Source organism: Tamandua tetradactyla, chromosome 9 (assembly GCF_023851605.1).
Source record: "Tamandua tetradactyla isolate mTamTet1 chromosome 9, mTamTet1.pri, whole genome shotgun sequence".
NCBI lineage: Eukaryota > Metazoa > Chordata > Mammalia > Pilosa > Myrmecophagidae > Tamandua > Tamandua tetradactyla.
The window spans coordinates 112,159,805-112,186,806 of record NC_135335.1 but is presented as its reverse complement, the minus strand read 5'-3'; the positions used below and the strand labels follow the sequence as shown (position 1 = coordinate 112,186,806).

Below are 27,002 nucleotides of genomic sequence, written 5' to 3'. Positions count from 1 at the left end.
GCTTGTGATTCCCATCCTTGCAATTTTAGAATCTGTGGGTCTAGGGGTCCTGGGTCATAAGAGTCCCATTGAACTTGAAGCTACAGCTTCCATCTGGTGACTTTGGGTTCTTCATGCTGGTAAACAAGTTGGGAAATAAAGGAGTTTATCATACTGCCTGGGTAGACTGGTCTTGATTGTCATGGGAGGGAAGGCTAATGCCACACGGTGGGGGTGTGGAGGAATGTGTTTGACACTCAGGTGATCCACCGGGTCACCTCTTGGTATGCCCATGCCAAGGATGAACTGTACATGGGAAAGCATAGCAACCACAGCCTGAGAAGGGCATGGTAACCAGGACCCTTCAGGGGAGAAGGTCTCAGCCATCCCACCAGGTGTCCTAGAAGTGCCAGGCTGGGATGAAGCGAACCTGGACCGGATGGTGAAGGAGGGCGATGATGACTCTCGGTTGTCACCTTGGAACCAACTGCATAAATAGGGGTGTGTGGTTTGTCCCACTATCCTGTTTTTCTTTCTTCTTGTTACGTGTCCCCAGGAATTGTGACAATATTCAGTATTCAGAAGAAAGCGTACTTGGATGGGGCGAACTGAGTGAAAAGCCGGTTCATCTGAGGTGTAAGGGGTGAGCTCTAATAGGCACCATTGTGCCTGCCCAGACTGGTTTTCCTCGGCCACAGCACCCATCTCCCAGCTGCTGTGAGTGCTGGTTGCTCGTAGCTGTATGTATTCCCTTGTACCTGACTTTATTTCATTCAACAACATGATTATTAAGTTCTTCCACATGGTTGTATGTAGCCTAATGTAGTTCACTGCTTTTTACTCTATAGTATTCAATTGTATAGGCAACAACATAATTTACTTTATCTGTTCATCTGTTGGTGGATTTTTGAATTGTTTCGTGTTTCTCACTATTAGAAATAATGCCACTATGAATATTATTTTACCCATCTTTCAGTATACTCATATGCATTTTTGTTGGGTCTCTACCTAGGAGTGACATTATCAGATCCTAAGATATACCTAAGCTCTATTCTATTAAACTCTATTAAACGGTTTTCCAAAGAGCCTTGGGTCCTATTAGGAACTATTTCCCAACGTCATTGATGCGAAGATATTCTCCTATATTATTTTCTAGAAGCTTTAATGTTTTACCTTTTACATTTAGATCAATAATCAACTTGGAATTGATTTTTGTATATGGTATGAGCAGGGGGTCAAAATGAATTTTTTTCACATGGAAATCAACTGACCCAGCACCATTTATTTAAAAGATTTTCCTTCCTCATTTGTTCTTCATACCATCTTTATCATCTAATGTTATGTTTTATTTTATTTTTCTCACAGAAGAGCTTTGGTTCTGAGCAAGTAATTGGACACTCATTTGGTTGAACCTCTTGTGATTCTGATACCACAATTATTATCCTGATTTTACTCTGAAGAAACTGAGGCTTAGAGAAGCTCATTAGTTTAGTGTTCCAGGTCTTCTTTATGATGAATTACCTTTTTAATGTCTTATACAAGATAGCAGTTATTTTATTATTTAAAAAATCTTTGCAGGTGGTACAGATTTGCGAAGGCTGTTCTGTCATTTTCATCATGTGGTGTGTCCGAGATAGCTGCTTCAGCTCTCACCAAAGTCATTGTAGCCCAGTGGGCAGACAGGAAGGGCTCAGAAGAACACAATGCTTTTTTTTTTTTTTTACCTAGAAATTGCACAGTTAACTTGCACTCTCATCCTATTGGCTAAAATCTAGTTGAATGGACATCTGTCCATCCAAGGGAGGCTGAGAAATGAAGTCTTCACTTTAGGTTGCCTTGTGCCTTGAAATTTGAGGTCTTGATTACCCAGGGAAAAAGGGGAGTGGACACTGGAACTGCTGGCACAGTCACATACTTGGCTTGCAGCATGGTTGGGATTCAAAACTTCAGGTAACTTCTTGCTGAACTGCACAGCCGTCCACACCAGGTAGGGCCCCAACAGTGTGCCTCTGAAAAACTTCTTGGGATACTTTCTTCTCAAGAGTTTAATTCCTAGATGTTGCTCCAGTCATCTCTCTCTCTATATTTCCTTTAATTATTAGAAAATGCAATGATCTAATTCAATGCATTTTTTTGGACATAGTAAACCTAAGCTAAATTTAGAGACTTTTGCCACTCCTAGTAAAAAAAGTTCCCAGAGCCTCAGTCTTAATCCTCCTCTCTCCCTCCCTCCTTTCTGCCTTTTCCTCCCCACCCTACTTCCTCTGTCTCTCTGTCCATCTTTCTCTCTTCAAAAGATATGGTGTCCTGAGTTTCCCCTCCTCAACCCCACTGCCCAATTGGTTTCAATAAGGAAGAAAAGGGAGTGGGAAATGGAGAGGATGAAACAGGCAGTGGAGTCACGAGGCTCTCCCACTTTCTCATCCTTTTTTTAAAACTTTTATTATTCGTTTTTATTACACAAGTAATACATGTTCATTGTAGAAAAATTAGAAAACACAGGAAAGCATAAAGAAAAAAATAATCATCCATAATCCTGCCACCCATACGTAACTACTATTAACATTTGAGTGTATGTCCTTCTAGCTTTCTTATACATATATATACATACCTAGATATATTTTTATATATTTTTCTTTTTGTACAAATATTGTATCATACTATACACACTGTTTTATAACATGTGTTTTAATATATATTGTGAACGTCATTGTTTATTCCCTGAAAAAATTATACAGATACTACATGCTCACTGTGGGAAAATTAGAAATTACAGATATGCAAAAAGAAAACATAATTGCTCCAAGTCTTACCCCCAGACATAAATGCCATTAATATTACAGCAATTAGCCTTTCAGACTCTTTAATGCACACGTATACATATATTTTTAAAGTGGGACCTTATTGTAGATATTCTTTGTTGTTTTCTTCTTTCATTTAATGGTATAGCTTGTATATTTCAATGATGATTATTCTTAATTGGTGCACGAAATTCCATTTAAAGGATATGACCAACCCTGTAATGTAGGTGATTTACATTTTTTTCCTACTTCTCCAAATACTGCTGATACAAACATTCTTTCTTGCATATGTTTTTTGAATAAATAAATAAGTGCATCTCAGTTTATTTTTTCTTCTGACCTTTTTAAAAGAATTTTCTGCAGTGGTATTATTGGCTAAGCATATTATTAAGGCTTTGAAAAAATATATTGCCATAATATTTTCCAGAAGGCTCAAATCAGTTTATACTCTCACTGATTCTCTTAACAGAATATTCATTTCCTTATTCTCTAAATTTAGAGAATTTAAATTCTTTATGCTCTGACTCTCTGATACATAAAAAGTACATCATATTAATTTTTATTTTTGATTTATAGCCTGTTAAAATATTTTTCATATTTTTATTAGTGCATTGTTTTATTTTACTGTGCAATGCCTGTTTGTATCCTTGGTTCAGTTTTCTTCCGAAAAGCTTGATTATTTTTGAGATATATAAGATGACACTTATTCATGCATTCATTATTCATTCATTTAGTAAATATGTTTTCATTATTTGCTCTACGTTTTGCGCTGTGTTAGGGGTTGTGGATACAATGTTAAGCAAAATAGATATGGCCACTGCCTACTTGAACCTCGAGTAGAGTAGAGAAAAACAGACAGTTAAACAAGCAATAATGGAAAAAATACAATAAGAAAGTAGAGAATGAAATTGGAACACTTGGCTGGGTAGTTAGTGGTGCTCAGCCTCTTTACATATATTAAAGATCTATGCTCCTTATTGTATGTATTGCAAATGTTGTTTTATCTTAATTTGATCTATTTTTTTTCTGTATAGAAGTTTTGCATTTTTAAATTGCTCAAATTTGTCTTTTCCTCTTTGATTTCTCCCTTTGATATCATGCTTAGAAAGACTTTTCTCACATTAAAATTACATGTAAGTTCAGCAATACTGCCAGTTATTTCTTTTGCATGTTTATTTATATATTTTAACATGCAACTTGACTTCACCTAGAATTTATTTGGATGAACATTTTAAGATATGAATCGAATATTTCTCCCCTCAAATGGCTAAACATTACCCCAATATAAATTTATTGATAATCCAACCTTTACTCACAAATGTCATCTTTATAAGGTACTCAATTTCATGTTCACGGGTCTGTCTCTGAACTTTATATATGATTGCTCTGATGCCAATAGTAGCAGTGATTTTTCTCATCCTACTTACAATTACTTCAAAATTGAGCATTTTGGGTGAAGGGCTAGAACACAAAGAAATGAGAGGCATTGCTGAGGAAGGGATGTGTAGGGTGGGAAGTTAAGTTGGATAATATCCTTATTCCTTTCAACTTTGAGATTTTTAGAGTCTGAAATTCCAGGTGGAACATTGTTATTGTGGCGCATTTGTTGTCTAAAATAAATGAGGTGCTTTTGTGCCCTCTGATGTATTTTTTTCTTCTATCACTCTGAATTTCAGCTTTCAGTAGATGGCAGTATTGCCGAACAGTGAATATCACAACAAATTTTACAGGAGCATCGAGGAAAAAAACAGTCTAGAAGGATTTTAGAATTCCCCCAATAGCTTTAATTCTTAGAGGAGGTATCCAAGCTGTGCCACTTCTAAAGGCTTCTTGTACCCCTGAACAAGGACACAGTCAGAAGTTGTAGTGAGACTGTTCCTAGGTGCATGTGAAATATTAGTGAACAGATTTTTAAAAGTGACTTCTTGCTTTGGGCATTTCTTCATATAGTCCAAAAGTGCCTTTGGGCCCAGCTTCTGACTGATTTAAAACCTGGAAATGTGGTTTTTTATTTTTTGCTTTTTGTTTTGCATGGGTGGGCGCCGGGAATCGAACCCAGGTCTCCAGCATGGGAAATGTTGCTTAAACAATGTGATTGTGGTAGGATTCAGTTGATTTTAATCTTCTTTATATTTCATGATATTTTTTCTGGTTTGGCACAAATAACATGTTGCCTTTGTAGTCTGAAAAGAAAATCAACAGGGGATATTACAAATAGGGTGGTAAAATGGATGAGTATATGCCACAAAAGGTTTATATCCTTTTCTGTTTCTAGCATGAAGATCCATGCAATGAAATAACAATATGCCTATAGTCTTGGGGTTCAATGTTCTCTCCTTACCCCAAGATCAGCTCAGTATTATTGCTCATCTGAAGCAAATTACTAGCAAGAAGTCAAACTGCAGAACTCTATCTTATGGAATCATACCTGAGAAAGTCTTTTGGTAGGTGAGAGGAGGGCAGGGTCAGCTCTTAAAGAGATGTATTGGCATGTCTAATGGAGATGGTGAATTATATCTTACAACCGTGAACCAGCATAAGCTATTGGGCCTTCGGGCACTAAATTTAATTTTAGGACTTGCAACTTAAAGAAGATCTTTACATCTTGGAGTTTGTCCACAGAAAGGCTGAGAAACAGACATTATGAGTAAAAGATAAGGTGGTAGAATGTATTTACCTTAGGTATGGAAAGCTTTACTAGATAATCAGACAAATTCCCATCTCCATGATTAGCTGCAATAGCCCTCCCAGACCTGGAGGTGAGACCTGAATTTATTAACAGTCTTATATGAAGGGCAATTGCATGGAAGGTAAGTGTCACTTTTGTAAGGAGACTATAGCAAGATGGAGCACAAATTTAACCAAGCTGAAGTGACTTAGCTCAGCCATTCAGAAGAACATGTTGAACATCCAGCTTGGGTTTATCAGTTAAGATCTTTTCTTGGATTAGTTGGAGCTATGTAGAAGTGAAGGGTTCAACGTAGCCTAGTTGATGGGTGGGAGAGGACAGAGACAGAAGCTGAACACATGCCAAATTGAGCTACTTGGGAATTTCAGAATTAGTGTACTTGAACTGAAATAAACTGAGGAGATGAAAAGAAGAAATGGGTGCATCTATATCAACCAGATTTAGGAAAAGTTATTGAGCTTTAATCAAAGCTAATATGTGAAAATTTGTGAGATAAATCTCAGATAATTTGAGAGTGGCTACTTGCTTTATGATGAGAGTATTGATCTCAGAAGTCTCTAAATAGCATAGTCCTACAATTGTTGAAATGACATGTACTTAATTTAGAAAATTGTGATTTTCTCATATAACTTACAAGGGTAACTCTTTACATGAAACCAGACATACCTATAACCATGCATTAATTACCAGTTCATTGGAAAAGAATTCTGGACTCAGAAGTAACACCAATAAACAGCTGGTATGATATAAGTAGAGTTCTTCATAGCCTTTGGGTATCTCTTTCAATCCTTTAATTATTTTACTTTCAATCAAAATAGTTCAAAGACCATTCCAAGGGTAATATCCACAACATCAGATATTAGGTCAAGCCATATGAAACTGCCATTTAAGTAGGTCAAAAAACAGTCAAATATCAGCAATTAGATATGATTCAACCTAATACAATATACATTCCAGGTTTTCATCTATACCTCTCTTCATCTTTACTAAAGCTAAAGGTTTTACTATATTTGTTAGGTCAAAATATTGGTGAGAACACATTTATGCTTTGGGCACACAAGTATTGAGAAAGTATAGGGTTGGAATTAAAGATGCGTCTTAGAACACTGGCTCACCCTTCTCTTATATTAGACACTGGTGTCTTTAAGATTTTTCCAGATCATGAAAATCAAGAAAAGAAGTCAAAAGACCTGACCTCTCAAACCATGGGAAATGGGCCACAGGAAGAACAGGGGAAATATAACAAAATTTGTACCATGTTCCTAGTTTAGTAAAGGAAGATCACAACAAAATTCTGAGCAGAAAAACAAAGTATGTGTTTCCTCCTTTATAAAATATAGTATTGCTTAATGTGTCCTGCTTTCAAGATTATAAGCATAAGACAAGACACCAAGAACACATTGGAAAAGTCATATCTGCATAGTCATTTAAAATGAGACAAGCTTAGCTTAACTAAAAACAATTTATTAACAATGTAAAATGTTAACTATTTTTACGATCTGAGCTAATTCTGGCATGCCCTATAAGATTTAACACTATGCTGATGTGCAGACACCATGCTTCAGATTTCAGCTAGAACAAAATGTGATAATATTCAATTTTACATTTGAGGGTAATAGTATATGTTACTACACCATTTCCTAACTGGATTATTTCATTCTCCAAGAAGCAGAAAAAGACACCATTGGGTCAAAAGGAAATTAATTGCCCATATGCATTGTACGAAGGTATTAAGGTTATTGTGTATTTACAAAATGTAAATATCTTCCATATACGGTTTTAGTTGCATTATAAATTAAGATATTTTTATGTTAGATTCTGACAGAATGGAAGACTAAATGTGAATGAATGCAGAGAAAGCAATAAGTGAGATGGTATGTTTTGTTATAATATTATTCCTAACGATATTGATAGATTGGAGTTTTAAACATGGTTTTGCAATTTTAAATATATTTCTATGTTTAAAGACTTTTTTCATATATGATAAATTGTTAACATGAGATTAGTAAGAGCTATAGAGATAATATTATACATGAAATATCTTTCCTCTATATAATACATTTTAAAAAAACCTTTAAATAATTTAAAAATCATAATTCTTGCATCTGTCATGTGTGGTTTAGAGCAGACATGCACAATGTCAGCTTAAAAAATCCTTTTAAAAACAGCCTGCTTTTTAAATCTGTTCTTTTTTCCTGATAGCAGCTGCTTTCAAATGTAAAATCATTTCAAAGGGCTTGGGGAGGGGGGTGGGTGGACAAAAGTAATAGGAAAGCATAGAAAATATAGTCAAAAACCAATAATTGATGTGGTTCAGCTGTCTAGAGGTCCTCTGGTTTATGATTTTTTCAGGTCATCACAATGGTGGGTATCCCGGAGGAATCGCCTAGCTTGAGACGAGACAACACAGCCCAAAGAACCTTCTCTTCCGTCTTCTAACCAATGGGTAGGGAGTTAGATTCAGAAGGCTGCTGTCATCTGTGATGGAAAAGAGTGAACATATGAGTGAGGTACAAACAAAACAACCTGCTTTTTATGTGTTCTAAAAATCCATCATGCTTTGAATCAGGGTTCCTCAACCTTACCCTAATTGGACCATGCAATTCTTTAGTTAAGGTCTTTGCCAACCATTGCAGGATGTTTAGTGGGATCTCTAGTCTTTACTCACTAGATGACAGTGGTACTCCCCACTCAGCTGTGACAAACAGAAATGTCTATGGTAATGGCCAAATGTACCCTGGGGGAACAAAACTGCCCACAGTTGAGAACCACCACTTAGAATTAAATTAAAACTGGAGTCAATCTTTCAGTTGAGAGAGGAAATAAAGCTTACTAGAAAGAGTCCATGCTTTCGAGTAAGAATGGCTTCTTTTCTAAACTTCCTTCTGCTATTTATTAGCTCGGTGACCATGAACATGTTACTTGAATTTAGGAAACTTCGGTTTCCTCATCTATAAAATAGGGTACAATACTTACCTTAGGTGAGGGTTCAGTGAAAGTATCTAAAAGCATTTAGCTTGGGTGAGTAGCTTGGTGTTCAATGTAGAAGAAGCACTCAGTAACTACAACCAGTGTTTTCATTTCATTCACCTGCCTCACGTCTCAGGGAGAAGTTACACTTATTCCCTGTTGGATCTTTCCCTGGCATTTTCTACAGAATTCTGCATACAAGGACATTCAGAATAGATTGCCAACTGCTAAATTCATAAGTGTTGGCTTGAAATTTTTAGCACAATGAAAAGTAGAGGAAAGTAGTAAGCCAAATTTGGTCTAATGAATTGGGTTTCTAAGAAATAGTGCAGTCTGAATAATAAGGTAGGTTGAAATGTCCTGTTGACCAGGATAAGTTCTGCTGGGCTTATTGTGGCTCCCACAGGTTAGAGAAGGACTATAGGGAATACTGTGGAGCTTGCTGACTGGGACAGTGCTAGGACATGGTCAGATGGAGCGAGGGGCAACAAAGTGACTAGGTTGACATGGGCAATTGTTATGTACCTAACGTAAGCTAGGTAGGTACCAGTTTCATTGCCCTTCCATAGTAGAGGTGAGGGACCCCCTCCTCTCCTCCAACTGAACCTTGGGAAAGAGCCCAAGTAATGAGATGGCTACAGTGGAATGTGTCCACCACAATAGCTTTTCTTTTCTTCTCTTGATTATTGCTTACTAGAAGCTCAAGAACTTGCTAAGAACACAACCAAGAGCTGGTTTTCTAGTCATCTTACATCAATCATGTCATCCAAATGCCCAGATTTTTCTTCCCTTTTCCCAAAGGCTCTACTGTTCCATGCTTACTTCTAAATTAGTATCACCTACCAAGGTTGACAATGTTCCTGGAATGAAGGGGTGCTTTATATAACATATTTAGATGGAATTAGAGTAGCAAGTCTAAGCCAGGGAAGAAAACAGGCATCCCATTTGGGCACATTAGATTGATCAAATGCAGCCCACTCCCCCAGTCTCCACAGCTTAAAATCTTCTCTTAAAACTCAGATTCTGTTATCATGGAGAAAAACAGGGCTCTCTTAGTCCTTTCCGTAATGAAAAATAACTCTGTATAATCTGGAGGTCAATATTTTGAGAGCTAAAAATAGGATATCTCTCTTATATATTAAACTTGCCCCAAATAGTTAAGATAATGAAAGCAGTGTCAGATGCTATGTATGAACCTGATTTTTTAGGAGATCTCAAAATATCTTTGAGATTAATTTTGACATATTTGCAACAGAAAGAAATGATAACTCGCTTTCTTATTTTGGGGGACTCTTGCCTCTTTAACCACCGATTGATCAATAAACTTAATGTGCAAAAATATAGCAGATACAGACAGGTAAAAAATTGGGGTGAGTAAAAGGTTTAAGGAGTAAAAATTCCCCAAATGTAAAAGACTTAGAGAGGGACCTAACTTGTATTTATATATTATAAAATCCATTTCTGATCTGTACTATTTCCATTACATGAGGAAGTGTCTATGACAATGTTGCATTTCCAAAGGAAAGTGTATGTGTATGCTTTGGTTGTATGTCTACTCCCATTACCTCTTTTTTAATGTATTAAAAGCACATAGGCATTATGAGATTTGTCAAGACTGGCCCTTGTGTCTGTGCATTCATTAAAGTGAATAAAAAAACCTTTGAATAGCACAATTCTCTTCACCTAGATTTCTTCATTATGTATATATATATATATGTATATATATGTATGTATATATATATATATATGTATCTCTATATATGTTTTCAAGTGAATAGGAAATATTAAGATTGATGAGAAAGTGTTCAGACATTAAGCAAAGGACAAGTACCTCTTAGGGACAATTTCTGGTTTGGAGAATCATTTTTGAGCCCTTGTGACAACTTTGCCTAGCCGAGAGCTTGTCTGATCATCACCCATCACTGAAGTGACACTAAAGCTTAAAAATTCTTGGCACAAATTCAGAGCAGCTTTCTGCACCATAGGAAGCTGACACCTGCAGTAAATGCTGAAATTCACTGAGCGATAAGAATGCCTGGAATGGTTTGAAGCGAAGTCAACTCCAAGGAAAGATGTCTCTCCACATTAATTCAAATCCCATGTCTGAAATGATGGCCTGGGGAAAAATGTGAGCCAAATGGAATGCTTCCCCACTCATTCTCAACTTCCTGTGTTCATCCATTTGAACTTGGAAAATATTTTATTTTCATTGCAAAGTTTGTTTGGATGTGTTTTACTAATTAAGACTTTTTAAACTTCTTTCTCCAAAATGCGTAATCACAGAGAACTACAACTTGAGACATTAAAAGTTTTAAAGTCTGAAAATGAGAAACGAGAATAGGAGGAAGAGAAGGATGGGCGGGAAGTGAAAGGAAATGGAGTGGGATTTCAGTCCTCAGTCAAATCAAACCTTAGTCATTCAGTGTTTCATTCTTGGATGCCATTGAAGCCAGTGACACTGGGCTCTCCTAAGTCATAATGGCAACATTTCTCTATTGATCAAATTTATTTTGATAATAAATGAGTACTTATATCGATTATATCTTGAGGAAAAGAGGGGTTTATAAGTGAGAGTTTTCAAATAAACGGAGGGTTGGAGTTTTAAAGCCATGTTCTGAGACATAGTGAAGGTACATGCGTGTAATTGAACTGCAATTGCAAGTTTCTATTCCAGAAAAAAAGAGACCTTTGTTAACCCAATTGGTTCTCAAGATGTTAGCTGCATCAGTATCACTTGAGGGCTTCCTACAAGCAATGGTTGCTGGCCCCATATCCAGAGCTTCTGAATCATTAGGTTTGGGGAATGGCCAGAGAATCGGCCTTTCTTGTAAGTTCTCAGATATGCTGATACTGCTGATCCTGGGATCACACTTTGAGGATTACTGAAAGTGCAAGGCTTTGTGTCAGGTGCTGGGGATAATACCAAGATGGGTCCTAAAAGAAAGATGGTCCCTGGTCTCAAGGATATTTCCTTGAGTAGCTACAAGCTTCATTAGAAATGCCCTAACAGTGAACCAAATGCAGTGTAATGAGAATTTCCAGGGGGACAGATTATTCCCCTCTGGAGAAGAAGGAAGAAAAGGCTTGTTGAAGATTCATGGAGACCTTGACACTCATGCTGGGCCTCTGGGGATGACCAGAACATGGACACTTTGTGAAGGGGGTGGACGTTCTGGGTGGAGGTAATAGCGTGAACGAAGACATGGAGATGATGAAAGGTGGTCTCAGTTTAGGTCTAAGTAAGCAGTCCTATCTGATTGGACTGAAGGGTATAGGAAGGAGGGAATAGGAGAAAATAAAACTACTTAGAGTTATCTAAATGGAGCCATACCCTGTCTTGCCTCTGTACCCTCCCAGACACCATTTCATATCTATTAAGGATGACTGCTGGTTTGGAGAATCATTGGCAATCAGTGCCAATCCCTCATTCAAGATGCTCAGTGCTTCAATACTTAAGCTTCTTCTTTTTTTTTTTTAACGTAGTCTTCTAAGATTGCCCCATGCTTCTGATTTCTCTCATCTTCCTATCCCTTTTATAAACAATTTCCATAGCACTTTGCTTCCAACCCTGTCTTCTGACCACACTGTAAGCAACTTACAGGCATCTGGATCTTATTCCCTCTCGTCTCCACATTGAGACCCCATCAATGATCTTCTCATCCCACAAATAGGCTCATGTCTTTTCCTTCCTAAGGAGGACTGTCTTGGTTCTGGATTAACTTCTAGCTCTCTCACCTCCAGAATCAAGTTTCTAGAAAGAATAGCTTATCTAACCTTCTGTGCCAGCTCATCTCCTCCCACTCATTTCTCCACCCTCTTTAATCAAGTAAGCAGCTCTTGCCAACATCACCAGTGACTTCTGTGGTGTTAAATACTGTGGACCCTTTCAGTTCTTATCTAGCTTAATCTCCCTGCACATTAGCAATTCCTTCCTTGCAACTTCCTTCTTTGATTTTTTTCATGATGCTTTTCTGATTTTCTTCTTAATCCCTTTTGTAAGCTACTCTTTTTCCACCTAAAAACTTAAATTTGGTTTTCTAGGGCTCTTCTCTTGGGTCATCTCAGCCATTCTTAGGGCTTCAATGACTATTACACTGATGATGTTTAAATCTGTATTTCCAGTCTTCCAAGCCCTCATGTCCTACTTCAGCATAAGACACATACATCCACGATTAACCACTGAACATTGCTTTTGAAGATCCCCCATGTCAGAAACTTCAGTCGTCCTCTACCTTTACTGTTTCTCCTTTATTCTCTCTAACTGAGTGAATGACATCATCATTAACTCCGCTTTCCAAGTCCAAACCTGAGTTTTATCCTTGATTCTGCCTTTTCCCTTATTGTACCACAGGTTATTGGCCATATCTTCCATTCTAATCCTCTAGCTTTAGGTCAGATCTTAAGCACTTCTCAGGTGGATTGCTGCACTTGCTTCCTAACTGAATTCTTTCAATGGCTCCAGTATAAAGTTCAAACTTACTAACAAGGCTTACAGGGACCTTAATGATATGGCTTCACCTACCTTTCTAGCCTCTCTCTCTTAATCCTGTTTCCCAACTACTGAAGTGCTTCAAGATGTCACACTTTTCCATTTTCTCTTATGCCTTCACATACCTGACATCTTCTCTCCAGACTGTCCTTTTCCATCTCTTTCCTTGGCTAACTCCTATTGATCCTTCAGACGCTTTTCAAAAAGCAGTCTCTAAAACCCTCCCATTTTCAGCTCAAGTCTGGGTTAGGTGAGAACCCAATATGCTAATGTAAGAACCTGTGGCTATTACGGCATTATTATATTCTAAATACTAATTTCTATATGTCTTTCCAATATTGTGTGTGTGTGAGAGTGAGAAACAGAGAGAGACAGAGAAAGAGAGAGAAAGAGAGAGGTGTGTGTGGCTATTTTCAGAATTCACAGGCTCTACCCTGAAAGCTCCATTAGAATCTATGTAAGGGGAGGCGTATGTTCTTTGATAAGGCTTCCCAGGTGTTCTCATTCAATTCTGACTTGTTGAGATGAAGACCCCTTTGTAGGGAAGAAACTTCTCCAGCACCTTGCCCAGACTTAGCACATCATAGGTGACTATTACATGTTGGATGATGTTGGGAACAGTGAGTGTTGGAGTGAGAAGTCCATTCTTCCTTCAGAAGACAGAGAGTAGCTAATTTACATCTGTGAGTGGAGGCTCACCATAACCAGAGCAATGCATCAAGAAGCTGATGTGACCAGTGATACGTGGATTTGACTGGGGGCTGAAGGAAGGCTTACATATGTGACACTGAATGTCAGGCAGAAAGCTACGTATAGATATGGGACCACCTATAAAGTAGTTCAGAATAACACTGAGAGACCAGCTAGAAGTATGGGAAGTCTTTATATAAAGCCCTGGGAGAAAGACCAATTTAGAAGATTATCTCCAGGCTAGAGGATGGCGTAACTACCCAGTGTTCTTCAGTCGAGCATGTGAGAACTGTTCTCTTTGAAATCACCAGGTCAGTTCTGGATATATAGGGGTGCATATTAGAGAGGATAAGGGGGTATGAATTTGAGGAACAGTTCCCTCAAATTGTTCCTAGACCCAATTTATTCCGGAATAGGATTGTCCACAGAAAGGGACCCATTCTAGAGCAGATTCAATTCCAGATGGGCATACACTTCTAAAGCAGTTTTAATGGATGGTATCAACAACTGAATTCTGTGCAAGAGTGAATGTCCCAAAATATCTATGGCATTCATTATTTCAGAATTTAGGAAAAGGTGAAGCTGTCTTTCAGGCTTAATTTATTTCTCCCAGTTTATTTTGTTTGATAATGACATGCATTTAGAAGATACTTGTCCTTCACTTTCCAATCTCCTTTTACCCTTTGTCAGTAACCCCATGGGCTCTCCACAGGTAGTTCCATTTGTAATCCATTTGACACAGCAAGACTATCATAATTAACGAAGCTCCCTACTGCACTGCCATTGACCCAGAATGTAGGACAGGCCGGGCTCTGAAGCGGTGGAAAGAACAGTAGGCTGAGAGCCAGGAGATCTGACCATTGCCTTGAGCCTGGTGCTGAGCTGCGGCCGGACAAGGGCACCCACTCTTCTCTGGTGTGCCTCTTTTTCTCTGGTCTTAGACTGGAAGGAGGGGCAAGAAAAGACCCCGTCTCAAATGAAAGTATCACCTACCAGAATGAAAGCATAAGCACCTACCATTAAAATTCCTGCCTTTAGTCACCTTTCTTTCTTTTCTACTGAAGTTAATTAAAAGGAAACTGTTGCCAGTCAAGTTTTGAATGTGTTAGGAAGGGGAGAAGATGTGATTAAATCCTTTAACATCAAAATAAACATGGACCAATTTCTGAGTTGGGGACTGCAGTGAAGCCTGCAGAATAGGGGAGTCCCAGGGTTATATTACAGACATGCAGTCCCTCAACTCATCCTCAGCATTTGCCTGACAGGATAATTCACATTATCAAGGTTTGAGGTAGGGAGAAAGGGACAAGGGGTGGTATCTTTTCCCTCTCTGCTTTAAATATATACACAAATGAAATAAAAAAAGAACATAAATAAGAAAGCAGAAATAAAACAGATGGCTTTCTATAGTAGTTTTTTGTCCGAAAGAGTCATGCTTTGACAATAAGGTTCTACAGAAAAAAACTGGAATCATATTTCCCACATTTCGTCCCACATAGTGTCCTCCAGATATTAACATTGTCCTGGAAAAAAAAATAACAAACCACCTGAGAAGAATTCTAGGAAGGTCACAGGGAAACCTGGGTATGTCTATCTAAGTACATACAATAAGAGGGAGGAATCTGGTTGATTAGTTTATTAAAATGGTGTCATATGATGCTTCTGTTAAAAAAGTATCTCAGGAGGACTTCAAGAGACCTGTCCTTCCTCAGCCCTGCCTGGATCCTCCAGTCGAGATTCACACCCCACTTTCCCCACAGTGATATGGGGCGCATGTTATGCACAAAGAGAACAGAAATGTATCATCACATGCTAAAGGTTCCATTTCCCCCAAATGAATAAACCGGAACTTCCCACAGTTTTTCAATTCAAATTGTTGATTATTTAAAGAACCACCTGTACCACTTTCTTGAATAAGTCCTTGTGTCTCCTCACATTTTCTTTCCATTCCCCCAACAGAGCCACTGTTGAAGTTCTGAGTGCCATTTATTTGGATGGCCATACCCTTTTCACTCACAGCATCAATCTTTTATTAGATTTAGAAGTATTTAAATATAATTTTTAAAGCACTTAAAATTCTAATTGTTTATAAAAGGAATATGAAATTATACAAAATATGTATTGTATACTTTTCATGATCATAAAATTGATCTAAGTAAGTAAAATGAAATTTCTGTTTTTTCTTTAATGCATAGTTTAAAAACTGCTGGGTGAATTTTCACAAAACTTGGAGGGAATGTTTAGGATGGTTTGATATTAAAAATGGGCTCCATGGCATGTATGAAATTTCGATTGGGGAACCCTGGGCAGTCTGAATGTGAGGTGCAGAAAGAGGCCAGGCATAGTTGGACAAACTTCTACGCAACCTCAGACATCTGCCCCAAACCCAAAGTCCCAGAGGCCGGTGTTCCGAACTGTAGGCTCAAGGTCAACTTCATATGGGCACTCTGCCTCATCTGCTGCAGAGGCAGTGGTGGTGGCAGGGGCTGTCCTATTTGACAACGGCTTAGGATTCTCCTGAGCAAGGTTGGGTCAGCCAGCTGGTACATAATAACAGCACCAGCAACAAAGCATTTGTTGAGTACGTTTCCCCAGTGGTGCAGAAATAGGCACATGACTTGCATTGCCTCATTTAATCCTCACAACAACCCTCTGAAGTGGGTGATACTGAGATCCTCTTTTAAGGAATGAGGAAATTAAAATTTTCAGGGCACAAAGCTGCTGAACGACAGAGCCAGCCCTTGAGCCCAAGTCTAGCCTTAATCCAAAGCCCCTGGTCTGAACCACTATGTGTATTTCACTTCTGCGCTGTGGTTAGAGGGATTTCCCATCACCCCAACATTATCTGCTATTCTCTCAAAACATTATGAGATCTTCAAAACAAACACCCATGACTCTGGCCAGTTAGCCTCAGTGACCAGGACCTTCAGGGTTGGCTTTGAGTCACCTGATGGACTGCAGCCCTGCCTCTTATTTCCGGCCCCCTCCCCACCCCCCAGCCCCATCCCAAGCAGTTCAGGCCACAGTGCTCCCGGCTTTACCATCTGCTGTTTTTGTTTCCATGCTGCTCTCTGAGTCAAGAAAGGAGTCCAGGCTCTGCTATTAAATGTCCCCCCACTCAGAGACAGGCTGTACTCGTCCTCCCTTCTTGTCCCATGCTTCGCTCAGTGGAAATAAGAGGAGTTTCTTTCTCACCTGTAAAAAATCTTCCCCCAGCCTTCATGTACCTTTATCTGAATTTGATACTTTGCCTACGGCTGTTCTAATCACACACATTTCCTGAAAGTGCTTATTAATAGCACTTCTTTCTGGGTCAAGTTGGCTGAAGATCTAGCAAACATTTATTGTTTGTGGCAGGTGATACTCTGTGCCCCATCATTGTTCTGGGTACTGGGGATATAAGAGCTAACAAAAGCGAGCAGAAGTCCTTCCCCTGTGGAATTTACACTCTTGTGAAAGTCCTTTTGCCATTCCTGTGTTAAGGGATGTACCCTTGTAGTACTGCTTTGGACACAGATTGCCTGCGTTTCCAACCCAGTCTTTTTACTTACAGTCTGTGTAACTCTGGCAAAGCTGTTTAGCTTCTTTGTGCCTTAGTTTCTTGTAAATTGGGGAATACCAATACTTTTCTCTAGTAAACTTGCTATTAGAATTAAATGTTGATATGGTTAAGGTATTTAGATAGTGGCACATTTTAAGTTCTCAATATATATGAATTACTATTACTTCTTTAAGGTAACTAAACTTCTCGGCAGTAGGACTCTTCCCTTGCAGATGTTCTTATATCTTCCACTAGGCTCTAAACTTCATGAAGGCAAGGGCCGAGGTTTTGGTCTCCTCGCGTAGTCTAGCGCTTTCCACAGCCTGGAACATGAGTGAGCACCCGTGACTGGCAGGTCCTAGGGAGGGGATGTCTGTGTTGCGGTCACATGTATTTTGGCTCCCCTCAGGGCAAAACTGCATTTGCCTGAGAGACTCCATTCTTAATAACACACCCTGTGGAGGAAGGACAAGTGCCTGATCCCTGCATTCTGTTGCATGCGCAAAAAGCTGCTCAAGAAACGACTTCCAAAATTATCACGCTGAAAACATCCTTTGCCTCAAAGAGAATCGACGAGACTCACCTTGATTTTTCAATGGTAAAGGCATAGTTTCCCTGAGTTTGCTTAAAAGGTTCTTCATTTCTCGCATGTCTCTGTAAAATTGATATAAAGAAAGCATAATCAGCCATACATTTTTGAAACGAAATGTTAAAACAGTCTGTTCTATGACACAATCGAAGGGCAAGTGTCTGTGCCTAATTGTACTGTCTCTGCTTTCCAAATAAAAAATACTGAATTTATTTTGCTTTTGCAAGAAAAAAAACTGAGATGGGTTGGTTCGGGAAAGAGTGGGCACTGTTCTGCCCAACACTTCCACAGGGCATACTCCTGGAGAAGCCCTCATTCCTGTCTCACATCTACCCTGGCTGAGCTCAAAGAGCCATTGGTAATGAGGACAGCACTTCAGATTTACAAGGACAGGCAAAGGACACAAAACTAGAATCCCAGGGCTCTGCTGCCCTGGGAAAAGGTGAGCCCGGATAACAGTGCTGTTGTGGCTTTATGGCCTGAAGGGTGTCGGTGGGTAGGCCCACTCTCCACTAGGTTTTAAATGTCTGTTGTTACCATGATCAGAATTCAGTGTAGCCAGTGTTAAGCCTTCATATCAAGGGCCAACACTTCTTAAAGTGACTTGAAATGAAGGGAGGCAGTAGGCTAATCACTGAAAAGGCTAAATAAACAAAAGGAAGATTACTCTGCTCCACGCTCAGCCAAGATGAAAATGCCAGTAGGTAAGAGTATGAAAAACGCTAAAACCTCCATACAGAAGCTCTTCACAATGGATGAAACACACAGAGAAAGATGGAGATGAGAGAGAGAGCGAGGAAGAGAGAGGAACAGAGAGAGCCACCAGCCACCTTCAGCATGCCTTTTCAAGATTCTTGGCCATACAGTGCCACTGCATGATTTTGACTGCCTTCCTCATCTCAGAACCCGCAGAACAAATCACAGACTTGCAGAGCAGGAGGCCATCTCAGGGGACTTCTGGACTAGTGTATGGGCTTTTCAAGTCCTTGGTACAACAGTTTCCAAAAATACCTAGACAGTCATGCACTGGAGTCAGCACTCTTGAAACCCCAGGACATGGTGATAGATTTCAGTCAAAACAGTGAAAACTATAATTTGGTACCGAATCAGACACATCTTTTGGTTAACTCTGGAACAAACAAGCCAGAGTAGGTACCAAGGGTTTAAGAAAGTTTACTGGGGGGAAGACAGTCTTGAAGTTGAAGAAATTCTACACATTAGCTAATTTTTCTTCTGCTGTTTGAGAAAAGAGAGATGCAATTTGATTTTAGGTAAGAAATTCCTCAGTCCAGTTCATGTGTGGTGTGAGTGTGGCGAGGGGGAGAGGGTGGAGGGAGAGGTGGGGGCGTCTATTAGGGGGTTTGGGGTGTTTCTGTTGAGGATGACTTAGGATCACTGTCTTGGGGAGACCAGAGACCTCCTAGAGTCTAGTAAGTCTAATATGTGAAACTAATACGTGAAAAAGAAGTAGTCAAAGCAGCCTCGTGGACCACCTCTACAGAAATGCACCTGTAAAAGCTTCACAGTACTTTCCCACAGTTGTGAGGATGTGTCTGTGGGCACCATATGCTAATAAGTCCCGAAGGACAGGCAAAATGGGATTGTGGAGGGGGATTAGTGCAGGCAAGTTCCAGAAGTACAAGAGGTACACCCTGTTTTCGCATAAAATCCTCAAGGGGTGAGGGGTGGGAGGTGGGCGGACAGGTGGTAGGAAAGGGCTAGAAACGGAGTATGTGTGATTGAGGCATGGCTGCCATGTAAAGCATCAATTCTCAGCCTTGGTGCCACATAGGAGAACCACCTTATGCCCAGGCCCCATCCCCGGATTCTAATTTGACTGGTTTCTGGAGGTCTAGGCATCACTTTTTTTGTTTTTTTTAAAAAAAGCCCTCTTGGTGATTTTAACATGCAACCTAGTTTGAGGCCCATGGATCTCTTAAAGGCAGAGAGCCAGGGAGAACTGAGGAAGCTGCCCTTTGGGCAGGTCTGCTTTGCCCACTTTTTTAGCCTTTCTCATCTCCTTTGACTTGAATCTGGGCTTTCAGGCTGAACAGAAGCACTGCAACACTGTGGGCTCTATTAACTTATTCTTACTGCCATCTGTATGTAGCTCGCTTTCTTATAAACTTTAGCCTTGGATACAGACGTTATGTTAATTTTCTGAAGGGAAAAATAGCTTTCCTCATGGGTTATGCCCTGAACATGGCATTCTAGCATATATATATATACATACATATTTTTTCCTGCCCCCCCCCCCCCCGGAATAGAGCAAAAACTTTTCTCTTTTACAAATGAAGATAAATAACTCCCTGATCATTTGTCTGCAGTTCCATCAAACTGTACCAAACAGCTTTATTGTTTGATTCACTGGATTTCCAAGCTTACACAAAATCCAAGTTTTATTAATAGCACATAATTACCATATGCTCCAATCTTCTATAAACACAGAAATTCAGTAATTAGCTTTAGAATTATATTACAACCAGAGTCAAACCACAATGGCCATAGATGCCATTGTGTGTTATGTTTCTAAAACAGGAAAATAAAATTTTCATTATCTTGTCATGACTCAACCCCCCTTTCCCCCACCTCCCCCTCACACATATATGCAGAACTCTCCATGGAATTGCCCTATATTAATTCTTGGCTGATCTGTGCCGGTTTTGGGGACATTAGCAGCACAGGACAAAGCTATCCATGGGAAGGCTGACAAACAGGATCTCATCCTTCTGCCTCACAGGACAGCATTTTTAGTATCTAGATGAGACATAGCACTTATTACTATATATTATTATTGTTCCCCTTTCCCAATTGAAGTAGAATCACCAAAAAATCTCCTTTTCCCAGGAAAGACATTCACTAGCTGTGAGCCACTGAAGTTAAGACAAATGCGTCAACTCTCTTTGACCACTAAGGGGCTATCAGCTACTTTCTGGGAGAGTAAAATAAGGGCACTCTGGGAAACGCTGCTGGTGAATAGGACGGAATATCCAGCCTCTAACTGGCAGCTGAGCAGGCTATTCCGTAGACACGAAACATGAGAATCTACTGGAGGCATCTTTGCACAATTTTGGACTCTCCCACCCTTAAACAAGTGGAGATTTTGGGAAGCAGTCCCATGGATGAGCTGTGACAGCAAATAGGTCCGACTTTCTCCCATCCCAGTGAGGCACAGTGCTTTCACTTTTCAAAAAGGTGGACTTTCCTGGAGTGGGACAAGGAGGTCAACTGTAGGTTCTGTTACTGACCTACAAAGTCTGTAGGACTTTGAACTACTTGCCATCTCTCGTCTCAATTTTTTTTATCTTCAGGCGAGGCAATCTCCAAGGTCCTTTCTAGCACCATGTTTTTCTGGTAGACCAAAGAGAACTCTATTTCTGAACCTGAAATAGAAAATCTCAACTCCCTGTGGTTCCTGAGAGTATTAACTGAAGGTGGGTTCGGAGTCTTCGGGGTAACTTCACACTTACCTTTCAGTGTTCTCAATATCTGTGGAAACCTGCCAGGAATGTTGCTGAATATCTATAGGGGGTGAAGAGGAACCTTCTAGAACAGGTGTTTCAGCACTCTCCTCAATTTTGCAGTCCAAACTCTTGGTAACTCCACCAAGCTCCTTCCCTAAAGAGGAATTGGGGCGATATTGGTAAAGAAAACGAGAAAAGAAATCATCAATGCAAGTTCTATACCCCAGATATCATTGCAAATGTTGGTTATACTTTGAGACAAATGCTCCACTTAACCTATTACCTTTCTGGCTTCCTGAATACCTAAATATATACATACATATATGTAATTGTGTTTGAGTATGCGTATATGTAGCATATTTTCACATTCCGGGAAAGATAGCTTGAGGTCAGCAGAACATAATGATCAAGATAAAATTAAAGCTCCTATCTTTGATGGATTACTGGTGCTTTGCAACCTATTTTAATGAGTTGCATAAGGTTAGCTTGGGAGAAGGAGAGTTAGCCTATGAAACCATACTGCTTTTTGGTCCTCAGGGACAGAAGCAGGTAAGAGGGTGGTGGGTTGGGAGCAGGTGATGCCGATAAGAAGAAAGGAGGCTTCTGCAGTTCTCTTCAATTCTGGATGGTGGCTCTTGGCTTGTGGGAAGCAGGAGAGAGCCTGGACCTGCCTTCCAATCCCCCTTTTCTCTGTGATGGTTTGAAGCTGTACTTACCTCAGAAACACATGTTCTTAAGCCTAATTCATTCCCGTTGATGTGAACCCATGGCAAGTAGGACCTCTTGATGAGGTTGTTTCAGTTATGGTATGGCCCACTTAAATCAGGATGGGTTTTAATCCTATTGCTGGAGGGCTTGATAAAGCAGAATGAAATACAGACATAGGGAGAGAAAGCAAGAGACAGCAGGAAGCTGAACATCCATGGAAAACAGAAGAGAAGGGAAAGACCAAGGAGATGCCACTGTTGGCTTGCCATGGAACAAGCTCAGGACCGAGCATCACCAGCAGCCAGCCCCAAACCACCATAGTCTTTGGGGAAAGTTTTTCTAGTTTTTCTTGATCACCTCCTTCTCTCTATTTTTATTGTCCTTTCAGATTACTTATTCATAGTGGAGCCTCTGGATCTACCTTCCACGCATCTTCTATATTTCATATTTATCCTTTTGGGGTGAATTCTGGAAGAATATCTTGAGTTATTCTTTCAGTGCACTGTTTGAGGCCCTCAGTATTTCCATTCTGCTAATTGTTAAGAGCTGCAAAGGGTCTCAGTATTTACTATGCTTGCAAGTTAACCTGACATAGTTTTATGGATACTGGAAGAAGACCTGAGACTCCGGGGCCAGAGACAAAGGACAATTTATTACTCGCAGAATAGGAATATCCAGAGTATCAGAATTTGTTCTGGTTTCTTGAGTCTCAGTCCCAACAGGGCAACACAGAAAGGGCCATATAGTACCAGCACACATAGTGGGCTGCATGACAGGAGAAGAACTCTGAGCTTAAGGATCCTGAATCTCTTATAGTGGGCAGTAAAGTTTGCCCTTTGTTCTGGAGGGAGACACTCTGTCTGTTTTCCAATGTATTTGTTAAATGAACATCCTTGAAAAGATGGTATAAAACAAAGGAATGTGAGTCTCTTACCTCCCAAGTCATGCAGTAATGCAAGAAAATCAGGGAGAATTGTCTTCCAGATCTACTAACCCATCTATTCAGTATTTTTTAAATTTATGTCATTTTTATTTTTAACAAATCTGACTTCTTGTCATTGCAGAAAATTATTGGTTTATGGTTGTGACAGACTCATAAATCTCTCTGAAAATATTACTTATATATATTGTAAAGTCTTCACCTGTTTCCTCCTTGAACTCTGCTTTTCAAGTATTAGTTGTTTTCTTTATTGTATTTGGTACCTCTCTTTAATGATGGTGGCTTTTCTCAAAACTCTGGTCATTCTTGGCTGTCTCCTCAGATCCGTCTTTGAAGTCTCTTTTGCCTATCATTTTGAGCAGTACCCTTCCTGATGATTGTGAAGAGGGGGCAGGAAAATGTGTGTCTATGGCTTTTCTTTTAGACATAAGGTTTTCCAATCGTTCTTGGGAATGTTACATTACTTGGGAGTCTTGTTTTGGGGACTCTAGTGCCTGCTCTGCATTTCCCGTTTAGAGCTTCTACTCCAGAGAAATGTACCAAACAATTTGACTTGTGAAAAAAAGACACTTATATCATATGTTTACTTTCTTTTTCTCTTTCTGCTGTCCTTTGTGTTGCCCATCATTTCTTCCTAATCCATTCTTCTTTGCCACTGTGCCCCAACACTCACACCAGGCATCCTCCTGAGGCAAACACTGATGGTCTCTGCTGCTCAGTGTGGGGTGGCCCAGCTTTTCCCGAATGCAGTATCAAACATTAATTTCCAGGACAACTGTTCCAGAAATCCTTCCTAAGCTTTGTATTTCTTGACTTTGAGTTTGAAGTATTTCTGGAATTGATTTCATTTTTGCAGTATTTCTCCTGTGTGAATTTCTTCCTGAGTTTCTTATTCTGCTATTGCTTTTTTGGCTTATTTATCTCTACCAATCAACCCCAGTTGCTGTCAACATTGAGAAATTCTCCCCAATTTCTGGTTTGTTGAAGTCATCCTTACTTGTTTTTCAGGGCCATGGGAGACTGTTTTGTGTTCACCAACTCCTATTTTCTTTTCCTCCTAAAATTGAGACATGTGACAGAGTTATGGTCAATGGACTCTGGACGGTACTGTTACATGTGAATTCCAGACTGACCCTTAAAAATCTTCCTGAGTGAACCTCCATATTTTTTTCTTCTCTTCACTACTAGATGGGTTCAGAGAATGGAAAGAATAACACTCTTCATCCCACCATAGCCCTGGACTATAACAAAGAGGAATAATGAACTTTTATTGTTTTAATCCATTGAGATTTGGATTTGTGTGGCAGTTATGCTACTCTGACAAATATAAGGACTAATGTGGATTTATTTTTTTCATTATATCTTTTCTGTCTCAGGGCTTTTTAGTAGGAAATAAAGTATATACATGAGTTCAGTCCAACATCTCTGGGCAAGAGTTTCCTTCCACTACACTCCCTCTGTTTTCAACAACAGATACAGAATGAAAGCAATTCATTGACTTATTCAATAATTGTTAATCAAAACTTTGCTCCAGGTACTGTGCTAGATGCTGGGGATTTAGGGGTTAACACACTCACGGTGATCAAAGTGTAGAGAGGACAACAGATAAGAAATCAGGTAACTGTCCCTCAGTGCAGCGTATGCTATAATCAGTGCCTTGGTAATGCTTGGAGAACATATCAGATGTGTTTGACCTGACTTGGAGGTCAGGAAAAGCTGTCTGCAGGAAATTACATGTAAGTTGAGACCCGAAGAAAGTGTAGGGATGGGCCAGGTGAAAAGAATGGGTGGGGTAGATGGTATGTCACAGCAAGAGGGCACAACTGGAAAGAACTTGCAAGTTCAGATTCCTTAATGTAGTTTACGTTGCATTGAGTGTAACGGGGCAGGACGTGGGTGGTAGATGAGCTGGGGGTTGCAGGTAAGGGATGAAGCTGGAGAGGCTGTCTCTGTAGAGGCCTTTAGTTTAGCCTCTGGTGTCCAGCAAAGTCCATTTTTACCATTGAGCAAATTTTCCTGGGAATAAAAACAAACAGGGTCAGTTCATTAATGTTTTCGGACACATTTAAGAGTCAGAAGATGAGCCCTCCATAAATCTGGAAGTGGCCAGTTTGAGTTCTTTATCCCTAGCTTTCCCCCTTTGACCTCAGAATGGAGGCCAAACATATGACTTCCTACAGGAAGGTTTTCCTGTCTTCCAGGTCTGGGTCAAGCACACCTAATATGTTCTCTAATATCAGTTGAGCTCCCTGCTCTGCTCTTAGAAAAGTATTTCACATCCTTTCAAATGGTGACTTCCAGTCAATGTCGTGCTTTGCCCAAGACAGTGAATGTGCATTTCAAATCATTTCTTATTATGAAATGTAAAACTCTGTCCCCTGAAAATTCAATTTCAGGCATCAGTGAACTTGCTCGGGGAGGGAGTAGGGTAGGCGAGAAGAAGCTCCTTTGGAGCACCTTGAAATCACACTAAACAGGCTTTATCCTGTTTAAAACTGGGACATCAAAGTTGGCCACTTTCCTTAGGGTCTTGCAAAGAATTTGCCTTCAGCTCCTTGGGGATTTCCATGTATTTTTAGCCTGTTTATAGAGAATAGGCATGTTTGAGGAAGAGTTAAGGGAAACCACCCATGAAGTACATACCAGATTGGAAGTCTGGTTATTCTGTAATTGTGAGAAATGATCAGTCATTCAGGACAAACAAAAACACATCTGATTATGGGGCAGCCTGGAGCATACAATAAGGCACGCTGAGCTTTAGAATTCCCAGGGACCAGAGGATTGGGGCCCTTTAGCACATGCCCCTCTAGAGACCTCTTTCCTTCTTATTACTTCTTTTTCCCAACCTTCTTCTTCCGTATACATATTTACCCCATTTTCTCTTTTTTCCTTCCATGCCTTCTTCCTTTCCTTCCTATCTTCAGCCTACTTGTGACAATGGGAGGTGCTTCCAGAGACATCATCTCTTTGGAGGCTCTTAGTTTGGCCTCCAGCGTCCAGCAAAGTCAATTTTATCCATTGAGTAAATTTCCCTAGAATTAAAACCAAATCTTCTCTGAGCTAGTAATCTACCACTGCACTGCTACTTTGTTGATGACAGGGGCAAATGTCCTATGTTTGCATGAGACATTATCTGCCACAACAGTAGGCACAGAGCAGGTGTTTAGGAGTTTCAAACACACAAAATGTGAATGCCAAAATGACTATGATTTCCGTCAGGTACATGGAAGCTTATTCAAATAATTACTCTTATTTTCATAACTAGGGGGTTAAAAGGACTGGGAAAATGTAGGCTATTTGTTAAATACTCCATTTTACTCTCTCCTGTTTCTAAAAAGCATGTCATCTAAATAGAAGTTGTATTAATTCAGTTTATTTACCTCTATTTAAAAATGGCTTCAGACTTTTCCATGCCACCCTAAGAAGATATTCTTAGTGCCAAAAAAAAACACACCTAAGCCACACACCAGAAAATAATAATTATACCAAACACCCTTGAAATAACTGAAAAGATATTATGAAGGATTTAATCAGTATTAGCCCCATGCACTGAGAAATAAACATTTCTCAGAAGCAACAGAACCTCTCTCCCCGCACAGCTCTGCCTCCTTGTCTGCGCGGCTTGTGCCCTTGTAATCCCATCACTGTCCTGAATTAGCAGCACCTGCTACTTGCTGGCACCCGTGCCTGTGTGAGAAAGCAAAAGCACAGGGCCCTGCTGGAGTGCCGGAGAAGAGCAGACAGTGTGAGATACATAGAGACAAGATCGCTAGGTAGTCTTGTCTGTTCCATTTTCAGCCCCTAAAGTAGAGCAGGACAACGTGCAAGATGTATTTATTGCATAACTAGTTGATTCCAACTGTTCCATAACGGGCATCACGACTAAATCACGCTCCCTTGGTATCACACGAATACTGCATATTTTCTTCTAATCACACACGAATACTGCATATTTTCTTCTAATCACATAGAAAAATTCCTTAGTCAGAGTTGAACTTTTTCCCACAATGCAAAGTATTTTATAGATCATTACATTATCCTTTCCATATTAAAAGTCTCTGAGGCGGGCTAAACGGTGGCTCAGTGGCAGAGTTCTCGCCTTTGCTTCCCGGTGCCCGCCCATGGGGAAAAGAAAGTCTCTG

At 39.8% G+C, this 27,002-nt stretch overlaps 1 protein-coding gene across 4 annotated transcripts in view; it reads right to left on the bottom strand.

The window, feature by feature from the left end:
- Nucleotides 1-2,412: 2,412 nt before the first annotated feature.
- Nucleotides 2,413-27,002, bottom strand: part of RGS7BP (regulator of G protein signaling 7 binding protein) — a 128,516-nt gene continuing 103,926 nt past the window's right edge. For 3 of the 4 annotated variants that reach the window (XM_077117291.1, XM_077117293.1, XM_077117294.1), the window contains 3 exons: nucleotides 21,219-21,366; nucleotides 17,743-17,813; nucleotides 2,413-7,947 (listed from right to left, as the gene is read on the bottom strand). In XM_077117291.1, the coding sequence (XP_076973406.1) occupies nucleotides 7,856-7,947; nucleotides 17,743-17,813; nucleotides 21,219-21,366 (311 nt within the window). In that variant the 3' untranslated portion in view covers nucleotides 2,413-7,855. Of the gene's footprint in view, nucleotides 7,948-17,738; nucleotides 17,814-21,218; nucleotides 21,367-27,002 lie in introns of those variants that run through there. The other variant, XM_077117295.1, reaches the window with a different exon arrangement.